The sequence below is a fragment of the Canis aureus genome, chromosome 34, assembly GCF_053574225.1.
Source record: "Canis aureus isolate CA01 chromosome 34, VMU_Caureus_v.1.0, whole genome shotgun sequence".
NCBI lineage: Eukaryota > Metazoa > Chordata > Mammalia > Carnivora > Canidae > Canis > Canis aureus.
In genome coordinates, this window is record NC_135644.1 from 15812490 (window position 1) to 15829800 (window position 17311).

Here is a 17311-nt window from a genome sequence, read left to right on the forward strand (position 1 = left end):
CAAAGTAAACTATGGTAAGATTCTAATACTATTTGTGAAGTGATATAATAATTCTGCTTGAAGATAGGTTGCAGAAGTTAAGATGTATATTGTAAATCATAAAACAACCCCAAAGTAATATAAAAAAACTACAGCTAATAGGTCAACAAAGAGGATAAAGTGAAAGCATATAAAATGCTCAAAAATCTAAAAGAATTAGAAGGAGGAGGTGTCTGGCTGGGTCAGTTGTTGGAGTATGTAACTTTTAATCTTGGGGTCATGAGTTCAACTCCCACATTGGGTGTGGAGCCTACTTAAAATAAAATGAAATAAAATAATTTACAGAAAAATCAGAAGAAGAAGGAGGAAACAAAGAACCCATCAAACAAATGTGTTTGGGAAATAAATAGCAAAATTATTGAACCTAGCCAAACAAATAATGTTAAATGTAAATGGCCAAAACATCCCAATTCAAAGGTGGAAATTTTCAGACTGAATAAAAAAGCAAAGCATAACTATATGCCGCTTACAAAAAAATGTACAAATATAAAGACACAAGTAAGTTCAAAGTAAAAGATACACCTTGCTAACACTTATCAAATTAAAACTATAGTAACTGACTATATTAACACTAAAACAGAATTCAGAGCAAAAAATATTACCAGGGATATTTATTTTATGGTGATAAAAAGGTCAATCTATCAAAAGAACCAGGAATCCCAAGCATTTTTGTACCTAATAACATGAAGCTAAAACTGATTTGCAAGGAGAAACAGAGAAATCCACAATTATCCTCACAGAGTTCAATACCCTCCCCAATAATTGTTAGAACAAGCAGACAAAAAAATCATCAAGGAATCAGAGGGCTTAAACAACAAACTTGACTGGAAAATTCTAAAACATTCCAGCCAAAAAGAAACAGACTATACATTCTTTCCAATTGAGTATAGAAACATTTACCACAATAGGACATACCTGGGCCATAAAACATGACTTAATAAATTAAGTGCTCAAATCACACAAAGTAGGTTCTCTGATCACAGCAGAATTAAATTAAAAATCAACAATGGGAAGATATTTGAAGAATCCCCAAATATTCATGAGAAGACTTCTAAATATCCCATAGGTCAAAGAAGAAATCAAAAGAGAAATTTAAAAACACTCTTGATCAAATGAAAATGAAAACAATCTATCAAAATTAATGGGAAACTGCTAAAGTAGTATTTAGAAAATTATACTATCAAACATCTATAATAGATAAAAAGAGGACAGCCCCGGTGGCTTAGTGGTTTAACACCGCCTTCAGCCAGGGCGTGATCCTGGAGACCAGGGATCAAGTCCACGTCGGGCTCCCTGCATGGAGCCTGCTTCTCCCTCTGCCTAGGTCTCTGCCTCTCCCTCTCTCTCTCTCATTCTGTGTCTCTAATAAATAAATAAAATCTAAAAAAAAAAAAAAGAAAGAAAAGAAATAAAAGAACATTCTCAGGTACATGAGCTCAGCCCCCATCATGTTAGAAAAAGACCAAATTAAGCTCAAAGTAAGCAAAAGAAAAGACACGAAAAATATCAGTGAAAAATCAATGAAACAAAATATGCAAACATTGAATTAAAAGCAGTTCTTTCAGAAGGTTAAAACTGGTAAACTTCTAGCTATATAGGTTGGGAGGGAAAGGAAAGAAGATACAAATTATATAATATTACATAATGTGTGATATTCTATAGAGTCAACAAATATTAAAGGGATAATAATGAATATTGTCATATTAACAAGCCAAAAGAAAAAAGCATGATCTTAATAAATGAGGAAAAACATTTGACAAAATCAAACATCTGATTCTATTAAAAAAAAAAGAAAAGAATCTTCTCAACAGACTTATACAATAATTGAACCTCCTCAACCTGATGACAAACCTATGAAAAACCTAACATATTTAATGGTGAATGACTAAATGCTTATTCCCCAAAGATCAGGAAAAAGGCAAGGATGTCCACTCTTACAACTTCCACACTGTACCACACTGTACCAGAGACTCTAGCCAGTGCAATAGGACCAGAGAAAGAAAGAAAAAGTATCTCTACTAAAAATGAATAGAATTGTCTTAATTTGAAGATGACACAATTGTCTGTGTGGAAAATCCAAATGTCAAAAAAACCCATATCGAAACTAATAAGTGAGTTTAATAAAGTTGTAAGATAAAAATAATATATTGTATTTCTATATACAAGCAACTGGAAATTGAAATTTAAAATAATATCACTACAAATGTGAAATAATAGGGATAAGTCCGAGACTAAATGCCCAAGACCTGTACAATGAAAACTACAAAATACTGGCTAAGAAAAATTAAAGACAACCTAGTCAAATGGAGAAAGATGCTCTGTTTTTAAGTCAGAAAAATTAATACTGTTAATATTTGAGTAAAGTAGACTACCTCTTGGGCAGCCCAGGTGGCTTAGCGGCTTAGCATCGCCTTTAGGTCCAGGGTGTGATCCTGGAGACCTGTGATGGAGTCCCACATCAGGCTCCCTGCATGGAGCCTGCTTCTCCCTCTGCCTGTGTCTCTGCCTCTCTCTTTCTCTCTCTCTCTCTGTCTCTCATGGATAAATAAAATCTTAAAAAAAAAAAAAAAAAGCAGACTACCTCCATAATGTGGGTGGGCCTCATGCAATCAGTTGAAAGCCTTATGAAGAAAGGCTGTGTTCCCCTGGGGAGGAGAGGATACCACCTCTGGAGTTCTTTTGGACACAAGACAGTAACATCAATTCCTGCTGGAATTTCTAGCCTACCAATCTACCCTGTAGATTCCAGACTTGCAAGCCTCCACAACTACATGAGTCAATTTCCTTAAAATAAGTCCCTTTCTTTCAGTATTCTCTCTCTCTCTCTCTCTCTCTCTCTCTCTCTCTCCCTCTCTCTCATTTCTGTTTCTCTGGAGAACCCTAATACAGTACTAGTTCCCTTCTGAGTGGAGACAGAGCCAATGTTGGTGATATACTTCCTATAACGGTGCAGGTTGTTCTTTAGTAACTTCCTCTGTAACATTTCTTCTCCCTTTGTCGCTGAATTTTCCAAGTTTCGCATAGATGCTGGGGCTTCTGCACTGCACACCGGGGATCTAGGACCCCCTGTCCAGCTGTTCTTCCTCATGTTCACAAACAAATGTGCCCTGCCCTCTGTCAAAACTCTTCATGCCTGGGCATTCCCACAGGGCCAGCTGTAGAAGGGACTGGCTTTCTCTTCTAATAAACATTTAGATCCTGAAAGGAACTTAGAGTCATCAATAAAAATTCTTGTTTTGTAGAAAAGAGAAAGCCAGAGAGAAAGAATTGGCTGAAGGTAACAGAGCAGTAAGTGGAGGCCGGAGGCTTGCCCATGTCTTCTAACTCCTAAGTTCAGGCTTTTTTACATTCGCCTAACCTGTATCTACTCTTAGTTCATACTGTATACACCTGATAGTACCTGTGACTCTCTAACAGGGACCTTTGGTACTCTAGCACTTTTCAGCTCATTGGAACTTGTGTCTATAGTGATCTGGAATATTGGCTTTTTGGCTTGGGAGAAGTGTTGATTTCCTACATCTGAATACCAGCTGTCATGTGATCCTTGACACATATATGGGGGATCCAACAATATTCTATTTTGACTAGTTTATCAGTAAAGCATTGGTAGTTCAGTGGAAAACTATGCACACCATCTTTAGCACATCCTTTTGTGTTATCGGGTTCTAGCCCTGCTCATCTTCTTTGAGCTAGTTTGCATCTCTTTGTAAATTATGTAATTGATAGATACATAAACTCCATCCAGTCCAGTGATGATTTCGGCTTCCCACTGTGGAAAGCCCAGTTTTATCTCCATTTGCAATTCACCTCAACATTCTTTTAATTCATATAAAGCTTGTGCTATTTTGACTTTTCCTTTGAACCTATGATACTATCTACTTGATTCCCTCATCTCATATGAATAAAATAAATTCTTTAAACACATTCATCTTTATATCTCTATGTGAATCATGATGTTACCTTCTGAAAATTATCTTTAACAAGAGTAAGAAAGAGGTACAAAACCTAGGGTATAGACATCTGGCCGAAAGAAGCACAAACACATGGGCAGGTTGAGGGAGAAAGTCATCATATGTTTGTAGATCCATTGCTACCGAGCAATCCTAAAAGGTACTGATGAAAGTACTTGGAATATCATGAGTAAGGTCGACAATTCCCCTGCCCTCATGAAACATATATTCTAGTCAGGGAAACAAATATTAAGTACATAAAGAGCATCATTTTGGGTAGGGATAAGTGCTACGAAAAATATTAAGTCAAGATAAGGAAGTGGGGGGTTTATGGGTATATTTTGTAGTGTATTTTGGCAGGTGGCATTTAGCAACCAAGACAGTGAGGGAACTTAAGCCATGTCATATGAAGAACTGTTGAAAATACTGGGAGCATTGAGTTTAGAAAGGAAGACTTAACTGGGTCTTATAAGAAAGGAAAAAAGTTTTCCTAGATCTAGTCTCTGGCTGGGTCTAAAAATTAGACTGCCAAAGACAGATTAGCAGGAAAAAGCATACACAGTCAATTAATAGAAGTTTTACATGACACAGGAGCTTTCAGAAGGAAATGAAGACCTGAAGAGATGGCTAAACCTGGGTGTTTTAACGGTGGATTTGATGAAGAGTAGAGAGCCACAGAAAGAGGTGATAGGACAAAGGCAGGAACAAAATGTGGTAAATGGGGGGGAACTTAACAAGACTGGTCATGCAGATCCTTCTCTGTATCCATTGTCTTCAGAGATGAGGATATTTCTTTCCTTTTGGTAAAGGGAGGGCACCTCTCACATGAGGGTATAGGACCTGCTTCAGAGAATGGACAGAAAGTCCTTCCTGCTCATGTCATTTCTCAAATTCTTTCAGCTTGAAATATTCGATATGCCAAGGTATCATATTCTGTGGAAGTATGTCCTGAACCCCATTACCATTAGTCTCTTAAACTATGTCAGACCACCGGCATCAGATCTACTGAGAGATTTCATAAAAGATGTGGATTCCAGGTCATATCCAGACACAGAATCAGAATCTTTACAGCTGGGAATCAGGAATCTATATTTCAATAAGCTTCTACGGTGATTTTGAGGCACCATAGGGTTTGAGAACTGCTGACTTGGGAGGAACATGATAACTGACTCAAATAGAGAAAGGAGCCAATTTTTTCAAGACAGGAAACAACAAATGTTGACGAGGATGTGGAAAAAGGAGAACCCTCTTACACTCTTGGTGGGAATGCAAGCTGGTGCAGCCACTCTGAAAAATGGTATGCAAGTTCCATAGGAAGTTAAAAATAGAGCTACCCTGTGACCCAGCAATTGCAATACTAGGTAGAAGATGATTTTGGTCAAGGTTAGGAAGGACAGTTGTGATAAAAAAAAAAAAAAAAAAAACACAAAATAGATTGTCTCAGGAGTCAAAGAGTGAATTCCTAGACCCCAGACTGTTCAATGGGAAGTGGATGGAAGGTCAAGAATATTGCCAAAGAAATTCTAGTTTTAGCTTGGTACTTGAATTAGATGGCCCTTTAGGATTACTTCCACCAAAGATGCTAAGTTGACTTATCTCTTGGCCTAAAGAATTGCTTCTCTGATTTTAAAAAATGCTCTACATCAGTTGGCATCAGGAAAATACAAATCAAAAACAGAATGAGATACCACCTTATACCAGTCAGAACAGCTAAAATTAACAGGACAGGAAACAACAAATGTTGATGAGGATGTGGAAAAAGGAGAACCCTCTTACACTCTTGGTGGGAATGCAAGCTGGTGCAGCCACTCTGGAAAACGGTATGGAAGTTCCATAGGAAGTTAAAAATAGAGCTACCCTGTGACCCAGCAATTGCACTACTAGGTATTTACCCCAAAGATACAAATATGGTGATCCAAAGGGACACCTGGCACTCCAAATGTTCATAGCAGCAATGTCCACAATAACCAAACTGTGGAAAGAGTCGAGATGACCATCCACAGATGAATGGACAAAGAAAATGTGAGATACACACACACACACACACAATGGAATATTACTCAGCCATCTGAAATGACAAATACCATTTATATCAATGTGGTTGGAAATGGAGGATATTATGCTGAGTGAAATAAGTCAATCAGAGAAAGATAATTATCATATGATTTCACTCATGGAATATAAGAAACAGCACAAAAGATCATAAGAGAAAAAAAAAGATCATAAGAGAAGGGAGTAAAAACAATAGAAAGTCATCAGAGAGGGATAAAAACCATGAGAAACTCTTAACTATAGGAAACAAACTGAGGGTTGAAGGAGGGGAGGTAGGTGGGAGGATAGGATAATTGAGTGATGGGCATTAAGGAAGGCATGTGATGTGATGAGCACTAGATGTTATACGCAACTGATAAATCAATAAACACTACATCTGAATCTAAGTATGTGCTTTATGTTGGCTGAATTTAAATTTAAAAATATAAAACTGATGTGTATCATCAATACTATACTGTTACTGTAGTGCAAGTCTTCAGTTATTATCATTATACCTGAGTAAAATACAGGACTTAAAATTTCCCTATATAGTCTGTTTGGGGCTCATAGAATTTCAACTATGATCTCTTTCACAGGATAGTCTCCTCAACATACCTGAACAATGGCTCTCAGATTAGTCTCCTGATCAGCAGTATCAGTATTACCTGGAAACCTGCACACACAGCTCCCTACTAACCAAAAATTCTGCAGGTAGGGCTCAGCAATATGTGTTTTAACAAGGCCTCTGGAGATTCTCATACATGAGAAAGTTGAAGAACCATTAATTTATTAGAGAAGCAAAATCCCAGGGAAGTGAAGTGACTTGCCTACAGTTACACAATCCATCTGAGGAAAGACACTGGCTCCCATGTCTCTTCATCATCTTTTCTCTTTGTTAGGAATAAATGACTTTCTGGAGCACATCATGATCCCCTGAAAGTCAATTAATTGCAAAATCCACCCTAAAGAAATTCTCACACAGGTTTAATATGTAAGATAATTTGAGCATTGCTGGCAAACAACTGGACACAATATCAATATCCACCAATAGAAGAATGGGTACATGAACATTACCAATTTTAATAATGGAGTTAAAAATGAATGCATTGGGTAGCTCAGTGGTTGAGCATCTGCCTTTGGCTCAGGTTGTAACCCGGGGGTCCTGGGATCAAGTCCTGGATCAGGCTCTGTGCAGGGAGTCTGCTTCTCCCTCTGCCTATGTCTCTGCCTCTCTCTCTGGGTTTCTCATGAATGAATAAATAAAATCTTTTAAAAAATGCATTGGAGCTATGAAAGAACATAGATTTATCCCTAATATATACTGTTAAAATAGAAAAGGAAATTGCCAAATGGTATAAAATATGTGATTCAAGTTGACCAAAAATGTAGGGTTCTTTCCCTTTCTTGATCTTTCTCTTTCTTTCCCCTCTGTGTGTATATACAGGTATGTGTGTATTCTGAGAGGCTAACACTACCGAAAGAATAATAGTAACTACCAGGAAGGGCCACAATGCAAGCAGAATACTGGGAAATGGAATTTGGAATGCAGAAAAAAAAAGACTTTAGTCTTATATGCAGTATTTAAAAATTTTACAGGAAAAGTTATTCACACTTTATTTTTGCAATTGAAAGTTAATTTCAAACATAAATAAAAATTATTATGGTTTAATTACAATTTGCCTATATCCTGGTCAAAGAATCATGTATCTACTAATTTGATCACTATTGCTTGCATCTAAGTGGATATATCCCCAATTAGGCAGCAAATATATCAATCCTTTTCATATTTAAAAATATTCCTTGAAAAAAAATATTCCTTGAGGGACCCTCCATCAACATTAGTGACCACCCAGATTGTCTACTCAGATATCCAAAATACAGGACAATTATCTGAACAATTCAACCCATATAAAGAATTTTCTCTTAGGTCGATAATGGAGGGAACTGAGCTATTCTGGCTTGGATAATTTGATAATTACCCACAATTGCCCATTTCCCTTTAGTGTGTATGAAAATCCAGATTTAGTTTTTTAAGTTCTTTCTTATATTTACCATAAGCCCCTTTATTTTAATTTTTCCTTCGTGTTTGGCCTTCAGTAAAGACAGAACAGCTGGCTACCATCTGCTACCAAAAAAAAAAAAAAAAAGAAGTAATTTTTAGGAAGACTCCTAAATTTGGGTCTTAGAGTAAGAAGTCAGACTGATCTGTGCTATTAGATTGCAGAAGTCCTGAGACTGTAAATTCCTTCTAATTCAATATTACTACAGCACTCAGCTGTAGGTACTTAATAAATGTTTCACATGCTGCTGCAGTCTCCTCATAAGCTTTAAATGAGGACTGTCTTAAAAGACACTAAGAATTAAAGGTTGAGGCTGAGTTTATTCATTAATTAATTTGTAATAGAAAGCTAAACTTTATACTGATTAGTCTATTTTGCAGTAAGAAAAATTATTAATTTTTCCCAGTCCATGATGCTCTGGGATGGGCAGATATTTAAATTGAACAGAACATGCTAGAATGGGTATGAGGTCAACTGCGGGCAGTGGTTTCCTAGGGCACCATGTTAGGGTAATTCCAGGGCCGCATCTGGGCATGAAGGCAATATGCCTTGGCTGAGGAGCCAAGTCTGCAGCTGGGGCTGAAGAGACATGGTGCTCATTTGTCATCTCAGTGCTAGGTTTCCTCATATTCACCTTTCTTGTCTTCTGCTTTCTCTCCTTTTCATTCATTATTGTCCTTATTCTTGTTTGTTTTTGCTGCTCCATCATTATCATTATCTAGCATAATGTAGTCCTACTAAATTGTTTTAAGGAACCTCTAAGCAGGGAAACAGAGTTTTAATTCAGCCACTGATTTTCAGAGTAAGCTGGGCAGCCAATCCCAAGGCTCCAGACTGGCAGTCTTCTCAACTGCATCGATAATGTCTAACACCTCTGGAACATCTTTCTTCTTGTTTTCCTTTGCTATTTCTTCCTGCACTGTTGCCACAGCATAGCCATTGCCCACTGTGTTCCTGTGTCCTCCTGGGTTGTTTCCTGTAACTAAATTAGCTCATGAGTCTGCCCACAGTGCTGAATTAGAAAAATCAGGAAAGACAGCCTATTATTATCATAACTGTCTCCACTCAGTACATTGGAGAACAGTGTGATTGATATTACCTCTTGTTTCAACTTCTCAAATCACCACTATAAATTTCAGGCTGAAGCTGCAGAGCTATCAACTACAGAAATGATTTTTCCGATACTTGACTAGTGAAAGACAGCTGTCAGCAATGTGTGCTCTGTGAGAAAGGCAGGACCTTGAAAGAATGGGTTTTGAGATTTTGAATCATCTATACCCTTAGGCAAGTTGAGAAGAATTCACAGCCTAGGCAAAGCCAATGTGAGCCCATTCTGCTCCCTAAGAATAGAGAGAGGAGGTCATAGAGACTCCTAGAGGTGGGACCTTTGGAGAGCTGCTTCGCTTCTCTAGCCTCAGCTTCCTCATCTATGAAATGGAAAGTTGGACCAGGCTACCTCCTAGAGGTACTCTTATAGTCTTTCAATGATACTACAAAAGGCGATTTTAAAGTTTTCTTTTATTTTTTTGTTTAGTGCACTAAGAAGATTATAAAAATGGTAATGTTAGAATTAAGAGAAAGAAGTCATCCAAGATCTCACCTACAGAAAAGGCATGAACACATACAGTTGGGGAGGGGTGGCCAACTCATTCCCTCAATTAAACAAAGAACAATGGGCAAGAATGATAGTATACAAAGACAGCAGTTGTTCGAGACCCCCTCCCAGAGAATGCCACCACTCTACTGCTGCCCTTAGAAGATAAATGCAGAGACTGTTCACATAAGCATGTAGTATGTTTACTCACAATGTTGAAGCTCGTCATTCTCTTCCTTACATATTCTCTCATAATGTGTCCCTCACTAGCATGCAAATCAATTTGTAGGGAATTAAGGATTCTGTTCACTTTGCTGCAAATCTACCAGTTTATCTGAATGGCACATTAGGATCTACTTTATGTCAGGCTCTCACGTATGTAGTTACAGGTAAAAACAAAGGAAATCCGGGAATGTCCTGTGAGAGACAAGGCTTGGTATCACCATCCTAGCTCCTGGAGGATTTGTGCTTTCTCAGTACTCAAAGAAAAAAGTAGAAGCTTTATTCTTTGAAAACTGAAACTTGGATTTTAGCTTCTCTGGAGATGTGTGGATTCTTCTGTGAGTTGGTTTTTCTCTCAATTCCTGTCCTATGAGCCAGTGCTAACCTTGGGTCTCTTCAAGGGAATGTCAGGGACCCTGTCTTCAGGTGAAGTTTTCACAGTGGTAACTGATGATATTCAGTTCATTTTGCAAGAACTAAAAGAATTTGTTGCAGGCTCAAAACTGCAAATATACCTTTCCATGGCAATGGAATTAAAGGGTTCTGAATATCTTTCTCGACTGTTTTTACTCAGGCACTTCTGTATTTGCTAATTCTTAAACTACAATCTTGAAGAAGCAGCTGAGTAGCAAAGAATTGTAGGCAACTGGAAGTATTTATTCAAATTCACTTAGCCTCTTGGTTATTCAGTCACTCCCTCCCCTCATTCAATTAATCAACAAGAGATTTCTTTTCTGTGATAAGCATAGTTAACATCTTTCACTTCCATTCTCACTTCTTCCTAGCTAAAAGATCAGTAGTTTTCCGTTGGGTGAGAATGTTCCCAGTCCCAGTCATGTTCCCTACTTTCTTTTTTTTTTTAATTTAATTTAATTTTTTATTTATTTATGATAGTCACAGAGAGAAAGGGATCCCTGTTCCCTACTTTCTAAGTCCCTCTCTGTAACTAGGAATGATTACGTGTCTCTGTTTAAGCCAAAGAAATGTGAAATGGCTTCTGGGAAAATGTTTTCTTTCCCAATAAAGGGTGGGGCAAATAGAGCTGGCTTCATCATTCATCTTGCCCCTTTCTCCCTTTGAATATAGACATGATCTAGAGAGGCAGCAGCCTCTTGTGACCATGAGACTATAAGCCAACCCACATAAGTAAAGATTGTAAAAAGGAATGGAAGGAGGTCAGAAGGTATATTCAGGTCCTTAGTGACATCACTGAACAGCTGAACTAATATTAAAAATAGCTTACCTCTTAATTTCTTTTTGTGGGAAACTAACAAACAAACCTATTTGCCACTGGTTTTCAATTTGGGCAATTTGGCCCCCCAGAGGACATTTGGCAATTTCTGGAGGCATTGTTTTTACTGTCATGACTGTGGGTGGGGGGTGAGGTTATTGGCATCCTAATAGGTAGGAGCCAGGGATACATTATACTTTTTACCAGGCACAGACATAGTCTTCCACAACAAAGAATTATTTGATCCAAAATGTCAGCAGTGCTGAGAATGAGAAACCCTGGTTCAAGCACTGAAAATGTTTGTTATTCACAGTCAAATGCATTCCTGACTGATACATTCCCTCATTTGGGAAACACTAAACATACACCTTGGAACACACATTATATACCAAGCACGACACCAGAAGTGACTGAGTAAAAAATGTCTGGATTTCTAAACTCACTCCAGACCATCCACTGGCAAAAACATCTGGGTCTCAAAGGATTGCTCTAGTATCCAAGGAAGTCAATTCATCATCTCTGGTGATGCCCTCAATGAGGAGTTTTGTGTGTCTTTTTCCTTAGAGTATAAATAAATAAAAGCGGTAAATAAAAAAAAGCAACAGGAATAAAGCACTTTTGTTAAAGGGGATGAAGGTTTGAGCACCTATTCTGTGCCAGGCATTCTACTAGAGGTATGGAAACATACATAAAGGCAGAGATGTATATATGACTTTTTAGAAGACAATTCTCATGAGGGCACTTTGATTCTTCACAAATGTTCAAAAACAACAATTTTGTCCATAATCCTTGGCATTCACAAGGCTTTTCTGTAGCTGCTAGAGATTCTGGTACTACTTGGAAGGAGGTTATAAAATCAGGTAACTCATTCACAAAAAAGTCACACCAGAACTAATATAAAGGTCCTAATAAATGTGGTTCCTTTTTTTTTTTTTAAGATTTTATTTATTCATTCATTCATAAGAGACACAGAGAGAGAGAGAGTCAGAGACACAGGCAGAGGGAGAAGCAGGCTCCATGCAGGGAGCCCGATGTGGGACTCTATCCCGGGTCTCCAGGATCAGGCCCTGGGCCGAAGGCGGTGCTAAACCGCTGAGCCACCCGGGCTGCCCTGTGGTTCCTTTTAAAGATTACTCATTCTCCAATTCCTTGGGACATTACATTTCTAAGAAGGCTCTCTTTGCCACAAACATTTCAACGACTTGTTATTAGAATCTATATCTGAACTTCCATTTAAAAGCCTGAAAGTTGGGCAGGGGGTGGGGGTGACTGGGTGATGGGCACTGAGGAGGGCACTTGATGGGATGAGCACTGGGTATTTATGCTGTATGTTGGCAAATTAAACTCCAATAAAAATAAATAAAGAAAAGCCTCAAAGTTGGTAAATTTTTGTCATGTACGTGTGTTAATTTTCAGAAACAGCTAAGATTGAGAGCCAAGTCTAATAGAAAAGGTGGTCACACTGGGTGTTCCCAGAAGTCAAATAAAATAATTGTGTGCTTAGTTCTGAAGGAAGCTCCAAATAAAAAATACTTTGAATAACAGCACGGTTTGTTGGAAATAATGTATGTTTGCTTCTGCATCTGCTGAGAGGATCACCTCCACCCTCAATGATTATGAAAAACTAATATCTATTCCATTAAACCAAACATTTAGACTCAAATTCTTCTATGTCACTGTATATTCTATCTATCCCACTGCCAGGGACTTCCACAAATTTAGAATACTTCAGTGATTTCATTTTAATTACAAAGGGAAAACATAGGAAGAGAATAATGAGAAATAGTAAACTATTGAAAGGGAAGATCTTAAAGAAAATTTAAGGTGTTATGTACATTACGGAGATCTCAAATAGTCCTAGGATTACAGTATATAAAATTCCACATGAAAGATAAGTAATCTTCTTAAAGTGGAAATTCCCTACATCATGAGGTGCAAAACTGTGAAGTCCTGGGTCAGGAGAGTGAATGTTACTCTGTTTAACAGATATTGATTTAATAGCTATTATGAATTGGGTCCTGGGAGATACAGTTCTCCCCCCTATGAGCTTGATTGGGGGAAGTGAGCCTTTCTGGAAGACTTAAAGCCTACTAAGGCCAAGGAATCTGTATGTAATCCATGAAAATCTTCAGGATGTGGGTTCTGTGTATTCCTACCTTTTCATGCAGACAAGGAAATATATTTTACAGAAATGTCAAGTTACTTGCCAAATACTATATCCAAAAGCAGATCAGAACTCTGAACTCATTACAAAATTGCACTATTAAACTTCAATAATTTAATAAACAAATTATAAGACTTTGAATTGAATGTGCAGTCCTATTTTATAGACATTTGCCAGAACACAAACACACACTGTCCTATGTTCACCCCAGTAGAGACTTTCTGCTGCCTATACTTCAGAGCCCAGTGACCATGAAGCCAATTGATATTCAGTCATTTTCTGTGATGTCCCTCAACAGTATGACTTCAGGAGGTTTCAGCTACCTGCCTAGCACTGCCAGGTGACTTCTTTCATACCTATCTGCGAAGAGATAAATACTGCCAACTCACCTGGCTCACTGATGAGAAGGTGTTGGGAACAACCTCTCTCCCACAAGGCTCCATAAATGGAAAATAGGAAGAGCACTTCCAAGTCATTTTGCCAAAAAATTAAAAAATGGTGGATTGAGGAAGCAGTTTAGGTTTGGCCAAGTGGCAGATTTGGGTGACTTGGGGAAATACTTTCCTACTCAGGAACTCTACAACATAATGCCCCAAACACTGTCTTTCAGGATTCAGTCCCAAATGCCAGAAAATACAAAAAGGTAAAAAGTAACATAAAACAAGTCTTTATCTTTTATTTACCTCTACCGGATAAACCCTGAATGACTCCCCTGCCTTTGATTGTCTTGTCTGCATATTTCCGCTAAGAGTTTACAAAACAGCACTCCCCAATAGGAAGATAAGAGGTGCACCTATTTGTTGAATAACATCAAGGAAGAAAACTGCTAACTCATCCATTTTGTTGTTAAATTGCTCAAAAGGATCAAAATACCAATTAACTTGCTGGCTCAGAAATCTTTGATACCTTCAGATTTACTGACATTTTGAAATTCTTGTTCATACTTGCCTAATGGCTTTCTGATTACGAACAAAGAAGTGCCAATCTGTTTAGCATTTGACCTGTTTTCTTAAATATTTTTATGTATTTCACACTCAGTGGCTAAAAATACTTGACTAGTCACATTCATGTGCTAAAATAGTCTTTTTTTTTCTTGTTCCACCTCCAAATTTAAGAGGAAAAAGAAGCTCAAAGACACTTCCTTTTTAAAAGCCATTTTGTTATTTTTAATTTAAAAACTCTCACTGCCAGGAAATTTTTTTTGCCCTTTCTTTTCCATGGAAGGTAGTGGCATTTGGAAGATTCGATGAAGCAAAATACTGTATTAGAATTCATACTTCCAGAGAAAAAGTTGGAAAAATGACCTTGGGCATAAGTTTCAGAAAGGAGGTAAAAAGAAAACTGACGGGGTGCAGATTTTATAGTGGGTTTTAATTTTTCTCTCTGGACATCCTCAGATAGCAATGCATCTCACAGGTGGCTTTTTGTTAACATTGCCCTCTATTTCCTCTCAGAAAATTTTGTAAAAATTTTACCTGTAATCACATGATACACAGTGCATCTCTATGGCCGCTGTATAAAAAGGAACAGATTTTCACTCCTAGGTAAAGTCAATTTCTAGGTCTAAAAAGCTCCAAAACAATTTATTTCAATAGACATTGGTTGACTGCAATGAACTGAGGAGATAAAAGTGTATGATGAAGACTTCTAGGTTCAAATGTCTGCTCTACCATTCACTAGCATGGGACCTTGGGAAAGTCACTTACGTTTCTTTCTGCACCTCAATTTCTTCATCTATAAAATGAGAATAATAATAGAGTATAGCTCACAGGACTGTTCTATGAATCAAATGAGATTATACACCTAGGGCATTCTAGGTGCTTTGCAAATATCAGCTATGCTTTTGTATCATGCCATTTTTTTAGCCTAAGGATTGGGTGCCTGGGTGTATTCACACCCACTAGAATCTTGATCCACTTATGGAGGAACACTTTTATCATTAAATATCAATTAAATATCTGGAAATTCTGAAATCCAAGGATATATACATTATATAAATACCTATGGACGTTTTTATTTTTTTTAAGCGATAAGAAGGGTGCTTACTCTGTCCTCCAGAGCACTGCAATTTAGTTGAAGCACAATAAAAATGCAAACATTTAAGCAAGTAAATGGTAGCTGGTAACCAGCCAATTACATGTTAGGAGGCAAACATGCAGGAGGAACAATCCCAGCGGACCAGGACAGCCACAGCACAGCTATATTTAACATAATGTATTTCCCAAGATGCCACCTGACCTTTTCACAAATTCTTCAAAGAGGATGCGGTGGGAATACCCCTGCCTGCGGATGCTGACTGTCTCCAGGATCCCTGTGGAACGGAGCTGGGCCAGCACACTCTCTCGGGAGAACTTCAAGGCTTCTCGGTCATCATTGGGTTTAATGCAGCGCACAAAGTGGGGCTGTCCAACCACCATTTTGGAGAGCAGATCCATCAGAGAGTACTATCAGGGGAAAAAATACCCATGAAATGAGGTTACCACAAACATAATAGATAATTACAACAGAGGCCTACAGGGGCCTCTAGAGCAGTTTGTTGGCTTGTAAACAACTCACAGACCTTTTTGAGGCCAAAAAAGAAGCCAGTAATACAGGGTGATAATATAGGTTCTAATGAATACTTATAGCTGCCTGTGGATTCAAAAGCATTCTTTAAACATCACCTAGTACCAGGGTGCCTGGGTGGCTCAGTTGGCTGAGTGTCTGACTCTTGATTTCAGCTCAGGTCTTGATCTTGGGGTCATGGGATTGAGCCTTTTGTTGGGGTCCCTGCTCAGCTTGGTGGCGGGGAGGGGGAGTTCTGCTTGAGATTCTCTCACTCTGACCCTCTCTTCTGCTCATATACTAACACTCTCTCTCTAAAATGAATAGATGAGGGGTGTCTAGGTGGCTCAGTTGGTTAGGCATTCAACTCATGATTTTGGCTCAAGTCATGATCTCAGGATCATCCGATTGAACCCTGCTTTGAGATCCTCTCTCAGCAGGGAATCTGCTTGAGATTCTCTCCCTTTCCCTCTCCCTCAACCACTCCTCCCAGGTCATATGTGCTCTCATTTTCTCTCTCAAATAAATAAATATTTAAAAATAAAGAAAGAAAACAAATAGATGAATCATAAATAAATAAATAAACAAACAAACAAACAAATAAATATCACCTAGTGCCAAGCAATATCCTTATGGCAAAAACTTAGCTAAGGACATGCTTAGGTTACCCAGTAACTCTATCGCCAGAACTAGCTTGTCTCTAGGACTCTAAGGTAGTATTCCATAAACTCTGCCTGTAATTTAAAATGTCTAACTGGGACACCTGTGTGGCTCAGCAGTTGAGCGTCTGTCTTTGGCTCATGGCATGATTCGGGGTCCCAGGATGGAGTCCCGCATCAGGCTCCCTGCAGGGAGCCTGCTTCTCCCTCTGCCTATGTCTCTCTCTCTGTCTCTCATGAATGAATAAATAAAATCTTTAAAAAATAAAATAAAACGTCTAGCTACTAGGAAAGGGGTCAGTTGTTTCTTCAGCCCAAGAATAACCAGAAAGTCTAAGCAAATCTTACTGATAGTACTGGTAATGAAGCAGAAGAAAAAGAAGAAACAGATAGAAAAAGGGCAAAGAAAACAAGACAATTGGAGAGAAGTTGATTATAGTAAAGATCAACCCATATCTTTAGAATGACTGGCAGGGGGCTCTCACAGCAAGAGGGCACATGGAAAAGCAGAGCCCTGCTTGTGTGGGAATAGCCTCAGCTGCTCCTCAGGGGCATCCATTTTTGGAGTTTCTCTTTTAGACACAGCTTCAGGGGCAATTACAAGCCACACAAGAAATCAGTCCCGTTATTTCATAACCACTGACCCAAAATGGTATTACCTGGCTTGTCAATGCATTCTTTTTCTCAGAATTAACATTTGGGGGACACCAAGCTGATTGTCATGGATACATTTCTGAAAAATCGTAAGGTAAAGGTGGCTTCTTCTGAAAGAGGGATTCTAGGATCTGGAAGATGATATCACACAGTTCTTCAGAGT

At 38.3% G+C, this 17311-nt stretch overlaps 1 protein-coding gene across 1 annotated transcript in view; it reads right to left on the reverse strand.

The window, feature by feature from the left end:
• The window catches only part of MYO3B (myosin IIIB), a 404571-nt gene that overhangs the window by 153966 nt on the left and 233294 nt on the right, over window positions 1-17311 (reverse strand). The window contains exon 26 of the mRNA XM_077883392.1: window positions 15530-15735. Coding sequence (XP_077739518.1) covers window positions 15530-15735 — 206 coding nt within the window. The remainder of the gene's footprint in view (window positions 1-15529; window positions 15736-17311) is intronic.